This window comes from Mustela nigripes, chromosome 4, assembly GCF_022355385.1.
Source record: "Mustela nigripes isolate SB6536 chromosome 4, MUSNIG.SB6536, whole genome shotgun sequence".
NCBI lineage: Eukaryota > Metazoa > Chordata > Mammalia > Carnivora > Mustelidae > Mustela > Mustela nigripes.
Genome location: NC_081560.1, coordinates 164,105,489 through 164,121,115, shown reverse-complemented (window position 1 = coordinate 164,121,115; position 15,627 = coordinate 164,105,489). Strand labels below are relative to the sequence as shown.

General features: G+C 42.2%; 2 protein-coding genes and 1 non-coding gene across 7 annotated transcripts in view; all 3 read left to right on the top strand.

Annotated features, from left to right (window-relative positions):
* CWF19L1 (CWF19 like cell cycle control factor 1) overlaps positions 1-12,453 on the top strand; it is a 31,232-nt gene extending 18,779 nt beyond the window's left edge. For all 3 annotated transcript variants that reach the window (XM_059398343.1, XM_059398345.1, XM_059398344.1), the window contains 7 exons: positions 358-498; positions 1,608-1,713; positions 2,455-2,534; positions 7,053-7,262; positions 8,091-8,210; positions 8,666-8,763; positions 12,031-12,453. In XM_059398343.1, coding sequence (XP_059254326.1) covers positions 358-498; positions 1,608-1,713; positions 2,455-2,534; positions 7,053-7,262; positions 8,091-8,210; positions 8,666-8,763; positions 12,031-12,175 — 900 coding nt within the window. In that variant the 3' untranslated portion in view covers positions 12,176-12,453. The remainder of the gene's footprint in view (positions 1-357; positions 499-1,607; positions 1,714-2,454; positions 2,535-7,052; positions 7,263-8,090; positions 8,211-8,665; positions 8,764-12,030) is intronic.
* LOC132017082 (small nucleolar RNA SNORA12) lies at positions 7,740-7,887 on the top strand. The gene has a single exon (XR_009404159.1). It is a non-coding gene; the product is annotated as a small nucleolar RNA SNORA12 (small nucleolar RNA).
* A 2,707-nt stretch (positions 12,454-15,160) lies between the features above and the next one.
* Positions 15,161-15,627, top strand: part of CHUK (component of inhibitor of nuclear factor kappa B kinase complex) — a 43,196-nt gene continuing 42,729 nt past the window's right edge. For all 3 annotated transcript variants that reach the window (XM_059398341.1, XM_059398339.1, XM_059398338.1), the window contains exon 1: positions 15,161-15,337. In XM_059398341.1, coding sequence (XP_059254324.1) covers positions 15,233-15,337 — 105 coding nt within the window. In that variant the 5' untranslated portion in view covers positions 15,161-15,232. The remainder of the gene's footprint in view (positions 15,338-15,627) is intronic.

Genomic DNA, 15,627 nt, shown 5'->3' with positions numbered 1-15,627 from the left:
AAGAATGGCAGTGCCACAATTCTGCTGACAAAGTGCACAAAGATAAAGGACTAGAGATAGAAGCAGTTTGTCTTCAAGGGTTATGGAACAAGTCTCTCTTGGGCCTTGTAGTGACAGTTTTGTGTAAGAGCTGATTTTTGTAATGGCTAGGGCTTTGATTCGTTGCTTGTGACTTGATCAGCCCTTGGTTAGCCCCTACAGAGATCACTAAATTGATATTTGATTTACTATGTATTCTCTGAGCCATAAACAGGCCAGTTGCTGTTCTTTCACTCAGTTTTTGTGAATAAAATATGTTGATGACTTTTGGATAAACAGGATTCCCCCTAATGTTATGTTTGTTTTTTTTCTCCATAGTATCTTTATGCATTCAGTATTGTTCCCATGAAACTAATGGACGCAGCAGAACTCGTAAAACAGCCTCCAGATGTTACTGAAAACCCTTACAGGAAATCTGGGAAGGAAGCATCCACGGGAAAGCAAATTCCTGCCCCTGAGGTGTGTTCTGTTTGAGAGGTGGCATTTTCTGGAATGGATTGCCCATTACACATATACTTTTCCTGGCTGTAGTTTTACCCATAAGACCAGTTTAATCCCTGGAACCTAAGTCTTTTTTCCCTTGGGAAATTATGGTGGTGTTTAGAAAGACTAAGCAGATTTCAAGTAAGCTCAGTGTCTTTTATTGTAGTTTGAGGTTAACAGTTTCATATTTTAACTCTTTCTTTGTCTTGGGTTTATGTGCTGGAGCTACACGTTAAGTCTTTCTTTGTCTAAAGTTGAGTCTTTATTTTTAACTTAAAAAAATTTATTTTAGAGAGACAGATGGAAAGAGAGAGAATAAGCAGGAGAAGGGGCAGAGGGAGAGAGAAAGAGGGAATCTCAAGAAGACTTCCCGCTGATCTCAGAGTCTGATGCAGGGCTCGATCCAAGGACTCTGAGATCATGAAATGAGCCTAAATTAAGAGTCAGACACTCAATCAACTGAGCCACCCAGGTATCCCTATTTTCAACTTTTCAGGCAAGGATCCAACTGCTTGTTAGCAATGTAATTTGTGATTTAATAACGAGTGCTAGCAAGTAACTAGGACTCATTCTGAAGAAATTTCTTAATAGCAGACTTTCTGAAACTAATTTTCCCTCATTAAAATAAGGAATGTCAGGTTCCTTTACCAGTCTGCATGTTTTACTTTCATAGACTTTTTTCCTTCTTGAACAACCTCCTCATCTTTTTAATTAAAGTTCAGTTAGACTTGTTTGACCTGTGAAATTATAGGACTACACTAAGGCCCTACTGAGAGTGAAAGGAAAAGGCATTTGGGTGGGTTCATATTGTTCTGTTTTAGCCAAGAATTGCTCTATAGCTTGCATTTTAACTTGCTTTTACAAAAACATGGATTTGGTGGTATTTTGGGTAAGTGTTGAGAAGTATGAGTGACAGTCCAGGCATCAGGATTAGGAAGATATTTTTCTTACCTAGAACAGACAGAATGGACTGGAAGGAAAGAGAAGTATGACGAGGCAGGAATGATCCCTTGTATGTGAATGGTTGGCTCCTTGCCTGAATATTAGTTTAGTTACATTTTCTCTTTTGCCTTTGTCCATTCCAGGAAGAACCAGCCTGTCAATTTTTCTTCGATTTAAATGAAAAGCAGGGAAGGAAGCGTTCTTCTACAGGCAAGTCTTCTCCTCACCCAAAGCAGCCTCGCAAACCTCGTAAGTACCTTGGTTCCTGAGCTCTCCTCTGTGACCAGTAACTTATTTCAGGTGTTGTGTGGGACATGGCTTTGCTAAGGGAGCCTCTTCTGGAGAAGGAAAACCATATAGTTAGTCATTAAGACCAAAAATAAAATAATACTGAGATGGCTTGATTTTGAGGGTATCTGAGGCTATTCCTGAAAGAACTATGGAGAAACCGCCTTTCCTTCCCTTCCCTCATGTCTGTAAAATAGGAGGTAAAGAGCCTACAAAACCAATGAGGTTCATAAAATAATAGATTATTATTATTCACTTTCATTGAAGTCCACTTTCTCTAGCCCTTGTTTCAAAGTTGGAGAAGTGAACCCTGGTGGTGTAAACTTACTACCAGAGTCCTGGCTGGCTAGTGGCATAGCTGGGGCTGGAGTTGGGACCCCTGACCTCCAGTTCAGTGTTCTTTCGCTGCAGCTGTTGCCAGTTAGATGCTACTTCAGTCAGTATGTGGTCATCCACTTGTGGTTATTGACCTGTTAATTGGTTGCAAATTTAGAGCTTTTCTTATAGGGGTCAGTTTCACTGATAATGATGATGGGGCGAGGGGAGGACACAGTAGAACCACAGCAGGGCCAGCCCTTCGTGGCAGTGCTGTATACCGGTCTTTGCTGGTGTGAAGATCAAACAAGGCTGAGTTCTATAGGGTGATTATGTATATGCTGGAGTGCTTGGACCATCGTAACATCTGCTCTCTTCCATATGAAGCTCAGCCTCCAGGACCCTGCTGGTTTTGCCTTGCCAGCCCTGAAGTGGAAAAGCATTTGGTGGTCAACATCGGCACACATGTGAGTTACTTCCCAGGACCTTTTACAGAGAAGGACACCCTTACTTGTTTTTTATTAACTTAATAAAGTTACAATTTACATTTCATAAAGTTTACCCACTTTAATAAAGTGTATAATTGACCCATTTGTAGTCAGCTTACCAAGTTGTGCAACCATCACATAGCATGGTTTCAAAACATGTCCTTCACTCGTGATCATTTACGGTTAATCCCCATTCCCATCCTCAGCCCCAGGCAACCACTGGTCTATTTTCTGTCTCCATGGGTTTGCCTTTTCTGCACGTTTCATGTAAATGGAGTCATACAACATGTGGTCTTTGTGTCTGACTTTTTTTTTTTTTTTTAAGATTTCATTTATTTATTTATTTGATAGAGAGAGAGAGAGATCACAAGTAGGCAGAGAGATAGGCAGAGAGAGGGGGAAGCAGGCTCCCTGCTGAGCAGAGAGCCCAATGCAGGGCTCGATCCCAGGATCCTGGGATTGTGACCTGAGCTGAAGGCAGAGGCTATAACCCACTGAGCCACCCAGGCACCCCTGTGTCTGACTTTTTAAATTCAGCATAGTATTCTTGGGGCTCATCTGTGTTGTAGCATGTGTCAGTACTTCCTTTTAGTGGTCCTTTTTATGTATTCTTTATATCAGTTGATGGGCTTTTGGGTTGTTTCCACTTTATGGCTATTAGGAATGATGCTGCTATGAACATTTGCATGCATGTCTTTATGTGGACATATGTTCTCATTTCTTTTGGATAGAAACCTAGGAGTGGAATTTTTGGAGCTGGTAAATTTATATTTAATTTTTTAATTAAACTGCTAAACTGTTTTTCCAAATGACTGTACCGTCTTATATCCCCATCAGCAACATGTGAGGGTTCCTATTTTTCCACATTTGTTATTGTCTGTGTTTTTAATTATTGTAATTCTCTTGTGATTTTACAAGCGTGCTCCCTCCCTTCCTCCCCCTCTGACAAATACATGAATCCTAGGGTGAGGCCTTCATATACTTCTTGTCCATACAAATTAGAGGTAATGAGTTGCTTTCATTAATTACTCAGTATTTAAAAGAGTATTTTCTTTATCCTAAAAAGGGAGTTCTCTGTCGCCTATATACACATTTGGATGAAAACTGTTGATACTTTTTTTTTCTGTCTTCAGATTCAGAAGGCTGAGTTTATTAATTTTTATCTATAATTACTTAACACTGGGAACAGAGTCATGCTAAATCATTATATGAAAGACTAAAGTGAGAAATTCCTGAGTTTTGCCTAGTAATAGAGGGTATAGCATCCCTAGACAGGAATACCCATATCTACATTCATAGTGTGGGTAGTAGTGTCATTATCCCAAGATAATAATGAAAAGGTTTCTTGGTAAGCACTGAATCACAGAACTGGATGATCCCGAGGAAGATTTTTACTCAGGCTGTGCACAACTGGTGAATTGTTTATTTCACAGTAAAGTTGTCCCGTTTCAGACTTCAGATACTTTTCCTTGGGTAGTACTTGTTTAGGTATTGACTAATACTGGTCTTTGACCCTTATTTTCCTGGCATCTGTATAGACCATTATCATTCTTTTTCATTCACTTAGAATAAAGAAAGCTTAATTTTCAGGATTATAGTTGTACCCTAGTCACCTGTGACTAGAATTGGCTGTTTCCCATGGCTCTTGATGGAATTATTTATAGAATGTTTCTCAGTCCGTGTAGTGCTTCTGCAAATAGATACTTTCATCTCTTCTTTCATTGATTTATTCTAATTTTGGTTTCTGAGGGTGAGCATTTCCTCAGTTTACCCTTACAATCTGAGAGCCCTTTATTGTGGCCTCCTGTAGACTGAGCAGAGTCTCATTTTCATCATTGTACCCTTTTTAAGTCATATCCCTCTCTGCCTTTATACTTCCAGACTGAAGAGTCCCAGTCTTCTACATTTAAATTTTATATTTTGATTATTGGCACACTCCTATCTATAGGGGGAGCATTATAGGGTCAAGGCCTGGGGCCTCATTGGTCATGGAGTCTATGAATGAACTCTTCAGTAGGAAGAAGAGCAAACCTGAAAAGTTTTTGGTTTTACAGGAATGCCCTTTTTGGATTCTCTCTTGGACCTTGTTTTCTTCTTTGGATTAGTTGATGCCATTTTTCTCTTCCACACAGCTTTTATGGTAGGCAGGCTTTGGATTGCCTTCTGTTTGGGAAGCTTCAGTAGTTCAAAATGGCGCCCAGGGGAATACAGATCTGGAACAAGGCACTTAGCTCAGGGCTGCTCTAGGCCTCAGGGAGAAACGACCTTTCCTTTCCATTCACCTTTTAATTGCCCAGGATTATATAACCCAGAGATGAGACTAGGGGATGAGCAAGGAAACCTGTTTCCTTCTCATCTAGGCCTGAAGCTACAGGGGCAAAAAATATCTCCGATCTTGTTTGTAGCCCAGCCCAGCACCCCTAGTAGGAGGCCACATGAAAATTTTAGCCTAGAGCCTACTAGTATTCAAGTCTATACTTACCTGTATTGTCCTCTGTCTGATAGGAACTTCTTGGGAATCTCTGGGACCTTTAGGTATCTGGCAGAGGGTTTAGAATCCCCTCCCTGCAACCATTCCTCTTGATCTCCTCACATTACCTTTTTTTGTCTTGGCTTAGTCTTTGCCATGCCTTCTTCAAGGGATATACATGGAATTATGCTAATGGCCCATGGCCACAAACTGGTAAAAGGAGGGAAAGGCTGCTAAGAGTCCAGAATAATTGTTACAGAATCCATGCATTTTTTTATGTATGGCAGAAACATTCATTCAGGTCCTATTTATACATTTTCAGAAATGATTCAAGTATAGGACAGAAGGTGAGAAATTGAAAGGAAGGGGAGGAGATTGGGCAAGTGTGAAACTGTTCACAAGAACGGGGAGATAAAGCTCTGAGAGTGAGGGGTGCCCTTTAGTCTGGAATAGAAACCTTCAGTAGCTTCACTGCACATTACAATATAAAAACTGGGGGCACCTGGGTGGCTCAGTGGGTTAAAGCCTCTACTTTCGGCTCAGATCATCCTGGGGTCGTGGGATCGAGCCCCACATCAGGCTTTCTGCTCAGCAGGGAGCCTGCTTCCTCCTCTCTCTCTCTGGCTGCCTCTCTGCCTACTTGTGATCTCTGTCAAATAAATAAATAAAATATTAAAAAAAAAAAACAATATAAAAACTGATGTTCTTGGCAGTGACCCTTTGACATGAAGAAAAGGTTAGAAGATTCAGGCTTCAAGAGTAATCTTTAAAAACATAAAATCTTTGGGCACATGGGTGGCTCAGTCATTAAGCGGCTGCCTTCAGCTCAGGTCATGATCCCAGCGTCCTAGGATTGAGCCCCATATTGGGCTCCCTGCTCAGCGGGAAGCCTACTTCTCCCTCCCACTCCCCCTGCATGTGTTCCCTCTCTCACTGTGTCTCTGTCAAATAAATAAATTAAAAGATCTTAAAAAAACCATACAATCAAAAATAGTTATTGTAAAAGTTAGGAAAATATTTTAGTGTTTATAAGGTTTCGATGAACTTCAGTCATCTGGAAGGTTAAATTTGTAATATGTTCTATCCTCTATGCCAAGTAAATCAAGGATGATCATGCTTTAGATTGTTTTGGATACCTCTTCTGTCATTCTGTCGGATTATCTCGGTATTAATGATAAATGACTCCTTCCTTCAGTCTTAACTTTGAACTCATGACACTATAAGGAAATGCTGGATTGCTTTTTTCTAAAGCTCTAGTACCTTCATTTGCCAGTGGTGATATTCACTGGCCATTTCTCTACTCATTGTTTTTCTTTCAAAGAGTGTCTGAGGGTAGAGCAGTCTTGTCTTGCATGTTTTGGTTTTGACAGAAATATTTTTAGTTGCTGTTTAGCTGCTGACATCCACTGTTAGGAACCATAGTTTTCTACATTTTTGGATGTGTCTGAGTTTAAGGTTTCTCCTTCTTTTCTCCCATTAGGTTATATGTTTGCTTTCATTTTGTCTGGGTTAGGCAGCAGTTTAAGGCTGTCGGGAGGCTGGATGCTAATCATGACATCTTCCCCTTTTTTGTGAGTCTAGAGGGTGGGGTGTGGAATTTGATGTTATCATAGGGAAAGTGGTCATTTTGAAATCGAGTGGTATCTTTCTGTGGCTGAAGGCAATAATAACTGGGAAATGGTTTTCAGGTTTGGAGCCTTGGAGGGAAAAGCTAACTATTTGCTGTTCCTGTCTCCTTTAGCTTTGGTGTGTTTGAAGCCAAAAGCTTGATGGTGTGCCATCAATGAAGTTCTATCCAACTTCATTTGATAGTTGGATAGAACTTTGTTGTATCTAATTTTGTTCTTCACCAGGTTCCTGTTATAACCTCTAAAATTAGTTTTTTTTTTTTTAAGTCAGAGAATTTCTCTTATAGCCTCTCAAGCACTTTGTCGACACCCTCATGCTCACTCTTTATATTGGCTTTCTTTCCCTGAAAAATCTTGTATGTGGCATTGATGTCTTGATTCTGTGTGCTTCCTCTGTAGTGCTACCTTGCCCTGGCCAAAGGAGGCTTATCTGATGACCATGTCCTCATCCTACCCATTGGGCACTACCAGTCGGTGGTGGAGCTTTCTGCAGAGGTGGTAGAAGAGGTGGAGAAGTATAAGGTGACACTGAGGCGGTTCTTTAAGAGTCGAGGGAAACGGTGTGTTCTATTTGAGAGAAATTATAAGAGCCATCATCTCCAGCTGCAGGTAGGTGGTCTCCACCCTGAGACCTTCCAGAACTTGGAAGGACCCTGTGGGGACCTGAATATTGACAAGTATTTAAATAACATTAATTAATATTTCAATATATAATTCTAATCTAAAATCAAATATTTACATTTTTAATATTTAAAATACTTAATACAGATTTTCATATTATCATTTGAATAGTATTCATTAAAAGGTTGTAAAGAATCTGCAGTGATAAATCCAGGGAAGTGCATGGTCAGTATGAATGGGCCAGCACAGGTAGTAAGTGCCTTGTTTAGAAAAGGAATGGGTACTTGAAGGTTTCAAGAAAGACTGGGGCCTTGATAGAGGTAGAGGTGGAAGAGAGTGGGTATTTATGTGAGTGGTATTATTTCAGCAGCTTGAGTGAAGTCTTAGAGGTGAGAAGTAGTCCCAGTGCCTTGATAGAGCTATCAGTTCAGAAACTGGGGGATTACTTATGGATAATTGGTTTGTAGCTGTGGTGGTTTTCTTTCTGGCACATTTGTTAAATTTTCAAATGGGCCTGACTCTGCCACACATATTACCTAGGAGCCGGCAAGGGCTTGATGACAGAAAGATCTCTCTCCAGCCTTTCCTGCATCAGGCATTGGTTCCCACATGTGGCAAGCTATCTCGTAAGTTTAAGTCCTTACAGACAGGCTGACACAAGCCTGGCTGGCCTGAGGAGAATCTCTGCTGAGGGGTATTTCTCCACCCCTGTGATGGATTTGCTACTTCTCAGGGACTTGTGCAGGAGGTTGACCTCTCAGGGACCTGTATGAAGAATATCTTCCATCTGTCCGCCTCTCCCCCCACACCCCTCAGGTCATTCCTGTGCCACTCAGCTCCTGCACCACAGATGACATTAAAGATGCCTTCATCACCCAGGCCGAGCAGCAACAGATTGAGCTGTTGGAAATCCCAGAGCACTCTGACATCAAGCAGGTGAAATAGGAGGGGAAGTATGTAAAGTAGAGGATGAGAAGTAAAAACGTGGTTTCTGACATGTTGAGTCTGAGGTCATATCAGGGCATCCCAAAAATGTTAAATAGGCAGATGGACTGTTTGGACCTAGAGGGTACTGGGGTACTGGTTGGACTGGAGATGAGGATGACATTACAGCAATGCTTCAGTGCATTCCTGGGAAGAGCAAAAAATGTGAAATTTCCTAAGGCAGGAACTTTGAAGGTTGGATGCCACTGGGAGGATCTTTGTAATATCTTGTAGTTCGGCTTTTTAAACTGTATTCCATTAAGTGGCTTGGGATCTGTACTGCTCACACTCTTTGTCTTATGCTTCTAGACTGAATTCTTTGCTAAATAAAAGTTTATAAGAGGTGAGCTAGGTTTTAGATTTTTAAAGCATTATGATATGTCTTCATACAACTCTGTTTACTTTAGATTGCACAGCCAGGAGCAGCGTATTTTTATGTTGAACTTGACACGGGAGAGAAGCTTTTCCATAGAATTAAAAGGAATTTTCCTTTACAGTTTGGAAGGTTTGTATATTTTTCTTATTTTAAATGTATTTTCACTAGGCCTACTATGAACAGAGTAGTGGGCTGCATAGACAATTGAATAAAAAGCCTGGTAGGAAACAGTATTTGCCCCAAAGAATGTATAGTCTTAGGGCAAGTCAGATATTTGCATATGTGACAGTAATGTAATGCAGAATGTGAAAAGCACCATAAAAAAGTTTGAAGGAATCGTGGATTTCAGAAATTAAGAAAAGGGAGAGCTTATTTCTGCTTTGTGAAAGGCTTCAAGAAGAGGTTGACATTGAGCCTGAGAGATAGAGTCATAAGGCAAATATTAGGGTGTGGGCCTTCTAGCCGAAAGGAGTGAAGTGCTACCATTAATTGAGTATATGCTGTTTGCCAGGCACTGTGCCAAGAGCTTTACATGCATTGCTTCATCTAATCTTCCCAATTCTGTAAGATAGGTACTGTCATCCCAATTTACCAAAGCGGAAAGTGAGGCTTCAGAGATGTGCCTAGTAGAACTTTTGATGATGTTGGAAATGTTTATAAATCTGCACTGTCCTATATAGTAATCACTAGCCCCATGTGGCTCCTGAATGCTTGAAATGTGGCAAATATGACTGAGGAACTAAGTTTTTTTTTTTTTTTTAAGATTTTCTTTATTTATTTGAGAGAGATAGAGCACAGGTAGGCAGAGCAGCAGGCAGAGGGAGAGGGAGAAGCAGGCTCTCTGCTGAGCAGGGAGCGTGATGCGGGGCTCGATCCCAGGACCCTGGGATCACGACCCCAGCCAAAGGCAGCCACTCAACCAACTGAGCCACCCAGGTGTCCCTAGGATTAAAATTTAAATAGCTAGATCTGGCTAGTGGCTCCTGTTAATGGACAGCGTGGCCTTGGAGGGGTTAGATAGCTTGTCCATAAGCACACACGGTAGGTTCAAACCCAGGTACGTTGAACTCCAAAACATGAGATTTTAACCTCATTATTGTGTAGTATCCTTAGGCCTAGATGAGGTGTCGTTTACGCTCCTCATATCAGACAACATGATTGTAAAACCATATAGGGAGTGTTATCAACAAGGCAGACTGAAGATAGGAAGTTGTTGGCAATAAGAAATAGATTATAGAGGGAGGGCAGTATAAGATGTGCAGAACAGATTAGATAATGCTCGTGTCTGATTTGCATTTTTTTTTTTCCTGGCTAGAACTGAGCTTTGAGTCAACTTTGCACCCTTCTTGGACTAAATTGGGAAACTTCCAAGAGATTGCTACCATTGGATAAGTCTAGGAAATATGGTTGTCTACATTTTCAAAAAGATAACTGATAAGTGAGAATGGGTATTATTAGGGACTTCAAACATCTGATGTTATCTTTTTGTTGTTGCCTTAGCAACAGATGCAGATGTGGACACTGATGACTTAGGCACATAAGCCCACAAGAGAGGTTCTCTGAATGGTTTTGTGCTCATGATAGTTTGTTGTATTTTCAATGTTAACTGTTTCTCAAAATACTAATGTACAGCTACATAGCATTTTATAGTTAACAAAATATTTGAAAAAATTTTTTTCCACTACTGTACAAGAAAGGTGGTTCTGTCTACATTTTATAGAAGAAGAAGTAGACTCAAGGCTTGCCCAAGGTGCTGGAGCTCAGATCCTGTGGCTTTTAGAAAACTCATGTGATTTTGTTTTCAATTCTTCTGTTTATTGTAGTTAGAAGTGAAAAATGAACCATACAGATGGACAAATAGAGTTCTTTCTTTTAAAAAAAATTGTTTTTTGGTTTTTTTTTTTAAGTAATCTCTATACCCAGTGTGAGGCTCAAACTCACAACCCCAAGATCAAGAGTTGCATGCTCTAATGACTGAGCCAGCCAGGTGTCCCAAGTAGAGATATTTCTAATATATCAAAATGAGTGTAAAAATAAATAAAAATGTAAAGCAGTGATCATTAGAAGGTAGCCTCTGTGTGTGTGTGTATCAGGATATATTTTTTAGTCCTGAGAGCCAAGATAAGTTATTTTATTGATATTGATTGAGCCTGTGCTGTTGTGCCTAGGTGTGAGTCCTCTAGGAGAGGCAGAAAGTCAGTGGCATGATACTAGGCCTGATCTGCACCATGCCCTCAGCAAAGTCATGGTCTAATTGGGATGACAAAACTAGAGTTCAAGGCAAGATGTATTTATAGCTGGTTTGGTACTTGGATTGTGTTATTTCCATACTTCACAAAAACCCTTACTGTGTTTCATAGGCATGGAAATCAAGACTTAGCAATGAAGTCATGTTCAAGTCAGAGACAGCAGGTGGTTGAACTAGGAATGGAATTAAGCCTCTGATCTTTCTTTTTTAAAAGGTTTTATTTATTTGTTTGAGAGAGAGAGAGAGAGAGAGAGCACATGCACGCGCATGCGTGCGTGTGTGGGCAGATGGAGAGAGGGAGAGAATCTCAAGCAGACTCCCCGCTTTGAGCACAGAACCTGACCAGGGCTCGATCTCATGACGCTGAGATTGTGACCTGAACTGAGACCAGGAACTGGATGCTTGCCCCAAGCTCTGATCTTTCTGACCAGGGCCCAGTGTCTTTGTACTACGTCAGTGTTGCTTCTATAAGTACCAGTAATATTCCAGCTTGTTCAAGAGAGAAAAGGAAATAGGGTTTGAAGGTTTAGAAAAGAGATAGGACCTGAGCTGCTCACTTAACTTGAATATGATTTTTTTTTAAAGATTTTATTTGACCACAAGTAGTGGAGAGTTAGGCTAAGAGAGAAGTGGGAAAGTAGGCTCCCTGCTGAGCAGAGAGCCTGATGCAGGGCTTGATCCCAGGACTGTGGGATCATGACCTGAGCCGAAGGCAGAGGCTTCAACCCACTAAGCCACCCAGGCACCCCTTGAATATGATTTTTTTTTTTAAGATTTTATTTATTTATTTGACACACAGAGAGAGAGAGATGGCAAGTAGGCAGAGAGGCAGGCAGAGAGAGGTGGGGGTCGGGGAAGCAGGCTCCCAGCTGAGCAGAGAGCCAGATGTGGGGCTCGATCCAAGGACCCTGAGATCATGACCTGAGCTGAAGGCCAAGGCTTAACCCACTGAGCCACCCAGGTGCCCTTGAATATGATTTTTGATAGAATGGCAGAGATGGTACTCTGGGCAAGAGAAAATGGTATGAACAAAGTCAGATGAATTTGCATGCCTTTTTGGGTGACACTGAGAAGAGCTCTCTAGCTGAAGAGGAATAGAGAGAAGGGGGCTTCAGGCTGATACTGTCCATTTTTACTTTTTTCTGCAGGGAGGTGCTGGCCAGTGAAGCCATCCTTAATATTCCTGACAGGTCTGACTGGAGGCAATGTCAGGTCAGCAAGGAAGAGGAAGAGATGCTGGCTCGTCGCTTCCGGAAAGACTTTGAGCCCTTTGACTTCACTCTGGATGACTAAGCAAAGGAAAAGGCACTTTATGAACTTACAGGAAGTAGTAGCCTGTTTTTTAAAGGAACTACAGTCTCCCATGGGGACTGTTTATCTGCCTCTTTTTTGTGCATTCCCATGGAACCTGCCTGTAGCAAGAGGCCCAAGATTGAGTATTTTTTTGAAAATATTTCTAGGATGAAAAGCCTGTTAAAATAAGCATGTCTGTCATCCAGCTTCAAGTACAGCTTATGTTAATCAGCATTTTAGAAAACATTAATCAAATAAAATCCAAATGTTTTTCCATGGTTGAGTAGTTATATTATGTCATGCTACCTATACCATTAATTGAAGTTTAGTGTGTGTGTGTGTGTGTGTGTGTGTGTGTGTTAATAGGGTGTCCAGGGCTTTAGACTCCACTATTATTCCAGGATCCCACAGGTGGCTTCTCCCTGAACAGTCTAAGATAGAGAAGGGACATAAGGCCTTTGCCATTTTTCTCTTACAGCATTCAGTATTCATCTTATTGATATAAAAGAGCTCTTTCAGCCCTTCAGCAAATACTTAACTCCTATGTGCCAGGTATTTTTCCAGACTCCAGGAGTCTGGCCATGTCCCAACATGGTCCCAGTTATCCCAGAGTTTACAGTCTAATTGGGAAGAGAAGGGGCAGATTTTAAGAGGACAATGAGTTCTGCTTAGGATAGTTGCAGTGTGCTATTGGGTAGTTCTAAACTCATGGAGACCAGGTTTGGGGGATCATCAAGGTATAAGTTGAAATTATGAGAATAATTGAAATTATAATTTCAATAATTTTGAAATTATGACATTTCATAATTTCATAGTTGAAATTACGAGAATGGATGAAAATAAGATAGGATGAATACAGTCCTAAGCTAAAGATAAATACCTAAGAAGTATCAATATTTAAGGAGTCCTTGGAAATAGAGTGATCCACAAGTATATGGAAAAGAGAGAGGGAAAGATCACAGATCTTTGGAAGATCTTGGAAGCCAAAAGAAAACGAATTGCTCCTTTATATTGGGCACTTATGGCCCAATGTTTCACTTAATCCTCTCAAAATGTCTATGAGGTATTATTGCCTCCATTTTAAACATGAAAAAAAACGCTCAAATTTGAAGATTGTGAAGCCTGAGGTTGACCATCCTGAAATTTAAAAACAAGCTATGCAGCATCCCTGAGAATGGGGATGTACTATGAACTATGGGAAACAAACTGGTTTCTGCAAAGATGGCCACCTTAGGGTCAGCCCACTCATCAGTATCCCCAGGTCCTCAGCATTCCTCCTTAGCTCTTGCAAGTGAGAGTTCTAAGACTTTGGGCTCTGCTTACACCCCATGGAGATCAGACACACTTCAGTGCTATGCTATGTAGTACACCTAGCAGACAAAGGGCTTTATATTGTTAGGGGACAATCAGTACCACAATCCTCTGTGCAGTCTGCCCAACTCTCACAGATGTGCTTGGGAGGTACCATTTGTCCTCACCTCCAACTCCAGCTCCATGGCAGCTAAGCACATGAGAGAATCCAGAATCTGTTACCACACATTACTGAGGCCCAGCACTGTAACTTGGCTTGTACTCAAGTACTCAACATTCTGGTTGCACCATTCAGAGATTCTGAATCAATAGATCCATGTGCTCTGCCAGAAGCCAGTTCAGCACTTTCAGAGCAGCCAGCAACACTGCTGAGGTGCACATGCTGTATCCACCTTCAGGCATCTCAACATGCTACATCTGTTTGTGGGTCACGAAGTGTAAGTTGGAATTTGAGTACTGAGATCACCACAGGTGGGGCCGTGCAAATGATGGTTCAAGCACACACGATCTCAAGGGGCGCTCCAATGACCACTTAATGTAACTGATAACATTTCTTCAGAGAATTGGATGCCACAGTGATTTTTATACCCAGAATGACTGACTAGATCCCCAAGGTCTGTGAGGCTGAGACATATGACCAACTCAAAGTGAAAAGGGAGAACTGGTTCTTCCATGCTAAGGCTATCCACCCCTGGGAAGCATTTCTTTCTTTCTTTCTTTCTCTCTCTCTCTTTCTTTCTTTCTAAGATTTTATTTATTTATTTGACAGAGAGAGACAGTAGCAGAGAGGCAAAGAGAGGGAGGGGGAAGCAGGCTCCCTGCTGAGCAGAGAGCCTGATGTGGGGCTCCATCCCAGGACTCTGGGATCATGACCTGAGCCGAAGGCAGACGCTTAACGGACTGAGCCACCCAGGCGGCCCTGGGAAGCATTTCTTGTTGCACCAACAGTATTCCTGAAACTTGCCTCTGCAGCCCTGCACCAAGCATCAGAAACAATCCCCCGCAATAAGGCACTATTGCACTGGCAAATCCGTAAATGGGAGACCACTGGACTGCAAGCTCCATAAGGCATTCAGGAGGAAAGCTCCTGAAATCAAGAGGAATGTTCTTTACTTTGTAACAGTATCACATCCTTGAGTCTTTTGTGATTACAGGGGAGATCCTGGAACAGGTGTACAAGAAATCAAGCAAAAGAAGAGCTGAGCCTGACTTTACGGTAGATGATTAATCGTTTTTAAGAAAAAAGACTGTAAAATTTAATGCATCAGTAGACCTGTTAGCGCAGGAGTCTTTCTAGTTTTTAGATCCCGCAATATTTGAATCATTAGTGGCTTTTGCCAGTCCCAGTTCAGCGGGTGTGTGTGTGTGGGGGGGGGGGGGGAGTTGGATGACAGATGGCAGAGGTCTGAAGAAAGGTGAAATGTAGACGGGGTGGAGACGATAACTTTAAAATGACTTGAAAAGAATGGAGAGCTTATAGTTTTGAAGTATGGGAAAACATATGTGGGTTCTCTCAGCCAGGAATTTAAAAAGGGGACTTAGCGAACTGAAGGCGAGCTCCACTCTTCCAATCCTTTCCTTCGCCGGCCTCCCGCAGGTGCGGGGAGTACCTGGGCCAGGGCGTTTTCCGTGGCGGTTACCGGAAGTGACGCATATATCTCGCGAGAAGAAAGAAGCGCGAGCCTCGGCGGCCGGAACCGGTCTGGGAACAGTGGCGGAACGTGAGGCCGCTTGCCCTCCCGCCCCATGGAGCGGCCCCCGGGGCTGCGGCCGGGCGCGGGCGGGCCCTGGGAGATGCGGGAGCGGCTGGGCACCGGCGGCTTTGGGAACGTCTGCCTGTATCAGCATCGGGTGAGGTGGGGCGGGAGAGGGAGCGGCGGTGGCTGTTTGTCAGCGTTTGTGGAACACCGCGATTGTCAATATGTGAGAGATTGTCGGTGAGACTTTGGGCAGTACTGTGGGCCAGTGAGCCTCCTGTGAGTGAGTGAATGTGTGAAACTGTGCTTGTGAGTCTGGTGACTGAATCCGAGGTTGTCTCTGAGGGCCAGGGTCAGTTAGGGGGAACTTCGGGTATGATTGTCAAGATGTGACAAACTGTTTACTGAGTGGGACACTGTATGTGTCTCCGAATGCAGAGTGTG